General features: G+C 35.6%; 1 protein-coding gene across 1 annotated transcript; it reads right to left on the bottom strand.

Annotated features, from left to right (window-relative positions):
• Positions 1–583: 583 nt before the first annotated feature.
• On the bottom strand, positions 584–2,296 carry LOC115967675 (UDP-glycosyltransferase 43-like). The gene has a single exon (XM_031086814.1). The coding sequence runs from the start codon at positions 2,170–2,172 to the stop codon at positions 721–723; it is 1,452 nt and encodes a 483-aa protein (XP_030942674.1). The 5' UTR covers positions 2,173–2,296; the 3' UTR covers positions 584–720.
• Positions 2,297–4,578: the final 2,282 nt, after the last annotated feature.

Genomic DNA, 4,578 nt, shown 5'->3' on the forward strand with positions numbered 1-4,578 from the left:
TTTGGTTTCTAAGAAATTGGAAGCAACCAGAAGCCGACCGAATCAAACCGAACCAATTGAAATCCAATCAATTCAGTGTCGGTACTCCTCCCTTATGGTTCAGTGTCGGTTTGGTAAAACCAAAAATTTCGGTTCGGTGGAAAAATTGCACTTCATACCAATCAAAACCGACCAATTACACCCCTAATTAGAAGGGTAAGACATGAGATTTACACCACATCCTTATAGAATTTAATCTCTTTATGTATTTGTAATATGTGGATTATGTAAATGTTACATGAATAAGACCAACTTTCACTATCTTCTACATCTGGAAACAAAGATTTACATCGACTTTTAAGGACACTTGAATGACATAATTTAGAAAAAAAAAAAAATTTTGTTAGTATAAGAATAAAAAAGACATGTCTTTAAATACAAAAATAAGAAATATGTTTTGCTTATTTATTTTTAAACAGCCTTGATGAATAGAAAGATACTAATGAAGCATTGGTAAATCGTAATACCTACAATATCTGTTTGGGGCGCCGCCGGAGGGGGGGGGGGGGGGGGGGGGGGGGGGGGGGGAGTGGACAATAAGCAATTGTAATATACGAAGTTGTCGAAAGTTTAATTAAGTCCTCGTAATGCACTAGTATGCAATTTGCATTAACAATAATTACAAGTCACCGTATTTCACTAGTATTCTTACACGACATAAAGGGGCCCATCTTTGTATTCTTAAACATTGTTTGCTAATTCCTCAATCAAAGTTCCCAGTGACATATATGATGATCCATTTTCCATCACAGCCATCCTAGCGTTTATGCTCATCTCCTTCACTTTTTTCCTCACCTCACCATCACCATCCATAAGACACTTGATTCCTCTTTCTATCTCCTCTGCCAACACCAATTTATTGCTTCCCCTCCTATAATCTAAGCTTATCTCCACTGCTAATCCCAATTCTTTCACCATTTTTAAGGCATTCAACTGTTGCTCAGCGTAGATTGGCCATGTTGCAATTGGAACACCATGCCACAAGCTCTCTAAAATTGAGTTCCAACCACAATGTGACACGAATCCTCCAATTGCCTTGTGAGCCAAGATTGACACCTGTGAAATCCACCCACACACCAAACCAATCTCACTCGTTCGATCCAAGAACCCATTGGGCAAAACTTCCTCGATATTTGTGTATTCATCCGGCTGATCTAATAGGACTTTAGGCGGCTCACGCAATGACCACAAGAATCGAAACCCGGCCCGTTCAAGCCCGTGGGCTATTTCTCTTACTTGGGGTTCATCAAGACATCCCATACTACCAAAGCATAAGAACACAACCGATGATGAAGGTTGGTCCTCAAGCCACCTTATAATACTTTCATGGTGGGCTCGATCTGGGTGCCATTGGGCTGATCCAACAAGGTCAAGAACAGGCCCAATTGGATAAACTCGTGGCATTTGACTCGTGGAGAACGAGTTAAGTGCATGAGACTCAAGCTCTTGAAGTGTATTTATAACAATACCCTTTGTTTGTGTGTACCTGAGTGCATGGTACATATAGCAGGAGTACCCATCTTCTGTAAACGCTACTGGAGGAAACACACTTAGGGGAACCGGGTCAACAAAACCCGGGATGACCAACTTAGTATCTGACTCAGCGAACTCAGTGGTGAGTTGGGTTTGGGTGTCTAGGACAGGAAGATGAAGAATAAAGCTAAGAAACGAAGCTGGAGAGGCAAAGTAAAGGTAACAAGGGATGTCAAGCTCTTTAGCAACGTCAATGATTGAACTACAAAACATGTCAACAAATAACCCGGCAAGTCGTGGGACTGAGTTGGACTCTGAGTCGTCTGAGTCCAACTCGGGTGCCATGAGGTTTGTGATTGCTTCTTTTACATGGTGTTTATGCTTTTCAATGAGTGAGGTTACATGGGCTATGAAAATTTTGGAGTGATCGGAAGAGGGAAAGTCCACCGTAGGGAGGTGAACAAATCGGATATTAGTGGTTGACGTGGCGACGCGTGATTGGATGTAGAGGTCGAGAAGTGGTCTCCCAGGCATGTTGATGATGAGTATTGTGGCTGAAAATCGATGGTCGTGGTCGATTATGCGTTGAGCAAACTCGACAATGGGAACAAGGTTTCCAAACCCAGGGGTAGCGATGAGCACAACCTCGAATTTGGTCATCTTTGCTTGATTTGGCTTGATCCTATCAAGAATGGCTTTTGGAAGTAGTGGGCATAATAATTATGACTATATAGAAATGAAATAGGGGATCATATTAGAAAAGGTATCTTAGATTCTTAGGTACCGTATTGACCCATGTGATGAAGACAACCACAAATTTATTAATGGATAATATCTATAAAAAAATTAAAATTAAAAAAAAAATTATTAATGGACAGGCATCGGTTCTGTATGGACTTTTCAATTGATTTGGCATCTTATCAATAAGACTTTTGTGGTTCTATCAACCATGACTTTTTTTAAAAGAGCCGAAATGAATTTTTTTTTTGTCTATTAATAGACAGGAATTATTTTTTTTTTTTTTTTAAAGTGAATAAAAATAATTTATTTAAAAGAGAAAAGGAGAAGACAAGGAAATATACCCCGTTTCAGGTGTATGTTTCCCCTCCTCACAGTTAGTGAACTATTAACTGTGGGTCTCACCAACTGTGAGAAAAAACATATACCCAAAATAGAATGTATTTTCTCGGAGATAATAGGGATGGGCAACCTACCTAGAAGCATCTATAATAAGAGATAGAGTTATGCCTTTGATGATTATTAAACAATAAATACTAGTACTGATCCTTGATGAAAGCCACTGAGAATTTCATCCACGCATAATAATAATAAGAAGAAGAAGAAGAAGAAGAGAGAGCTTTACTTTTCTTCCTCTTCCTCTTCCTCATTCTCTACCTTATATTTATTGATTTTATATTATATTATTGGGGTAAAAAGTAGAATGTGATTGAATAAAGTTGGAAGTATCAATGAGGGTGGCCTAGTCGGTTGCAGAAGAAGTTTTCAATAAAGAAGGGAAAATACGAAGGAGAAATGAGAAATATATGGATGTAGTCAATGGCAAAGCCAGAAATTTATATTTGGGGAAGCCAAACATAAAATTAGAAAATTAATATTTTCTCTATGTATATATTAATTATATCCATACTAATAGTAATGTACATACAATTTAATAATCAAAACCCAAAATTGTATTATTTTTGAATTACTGTCTCCTAAACTTGTCCATGAATCTAGATTTTTCAAATTAAATTATCATCCATTAAATATAATGACTAAAATTTAAAAAATACTAATAATTTAAAGATTGCTAAATAAAAGACAAACAATCATTCAAATTTCAATATAGATAAAATCTAATAACTACAACCAAATACATGTTATATTATTTTATATATATATATATAAAAGTTAAATGATAAATATAATATATTTTAATCATATACATTTATAATGTTATATATTGATTATTTTAATATAAAAAAATAAACATGTGAGAAAAATCAAATCAAACAAAATGAAAATAAAATAAAAGTACATGGTAAAGTGGAATTAGCCTACACGGCTACACACTTACTTTTGTAGTAAGGATTTTAATCACACATGGTGGAAGATGATAATTGTTAGAGAAGTGCTATGTCCATAATATTTTTACAATAATTTTACAACGAATCATAAGTGATAAATTATTATTAATTCTAATTTTAATCCACAACTTAAATAATTTTTTTGCTCAGCCATGCGTAACAGCCAATAACAACCCATCACTTAGGATTTGTTGTAAAAATATTGTGAATATAGCTTTTTTTTTATTAAAATAACTCCACTATATATATATATATATATATATATATATATTTTTTTTTTTCTAAATATTTTGGGGGTCCAAGGCCCCCTTCATTCCCAACATGGCTCCGCCACTAGATGTAGCTATTTCTGATTGCTGGGGTTGAGATGAAAACCACTTCAAATTCCCTCATTCTTTTACTAAGTAGGATGAATGGAAAAATGGGTGAATAAAAATTTTTAACTTTAATTTTAAATACACTTCAAAAAGTATTTCAATTATTTTTTGTTTTTTTTTTAATTTTATAAATTTGATAGTTATACACTTATAATAGGAAGAGGGAGATTTCAATATTTGATGTTTTCGTTGACAACACTAAAAGATGCAAATTAAGCTTGTAGGGCGTAAATGATTTATGGGCCAAGCCGAGGAGGATTATGGCCCAAGTTCAACAAAATAGACTTTGGGTACCGCCGAGGGTAGTTCAGTCCTCGGCAGACCCAAAGTTCCCCCTTGTAAAGAAGGGTAAAAATGGTATAAAACTGAAACTCGGAAAAAAGATCTAAAATATCCGGGGAAAGCTGCTGTTATTATCATTTAATGTTCTGAACCCGACAGGGCCGCATTCTTTGGCTTTTACAACCACCCCCAATGACTTTGGGGGATAGACTGATGGGACAAGTATCAGCCTTGGAAAGATTGACCCTACACGTGGATGAAGGATAAATGGATACAGGCGAGTATAAAAGGAAAACTAAGTAATCTTGGGAAGGGGCTGG

This window comes from Quercus lobata, chromosome 11, assembly GCF_001633185.2.
Source record: "Quercus lobata isolate SW786 chromosome 11, ValleyOak3.0 Primary Assembly, whole genome shotgun sequence".
NCBI lineage: Eukaryota > Viridiplantae > Streptophyta > Magnoliopsida > Fagales > Fagaceae > Quercus > Quercus lobata.

Bases quoted from the DNA above. Each gene is read 5' to 3' on its own strand.
- LOC115967675 (XM_031086814.1), bottom strand. From the start codon at position 2,172: ATGACCAAATTCGAGGTTGTGCTCATCGCTACCCCTGGGTTTGGAAAC.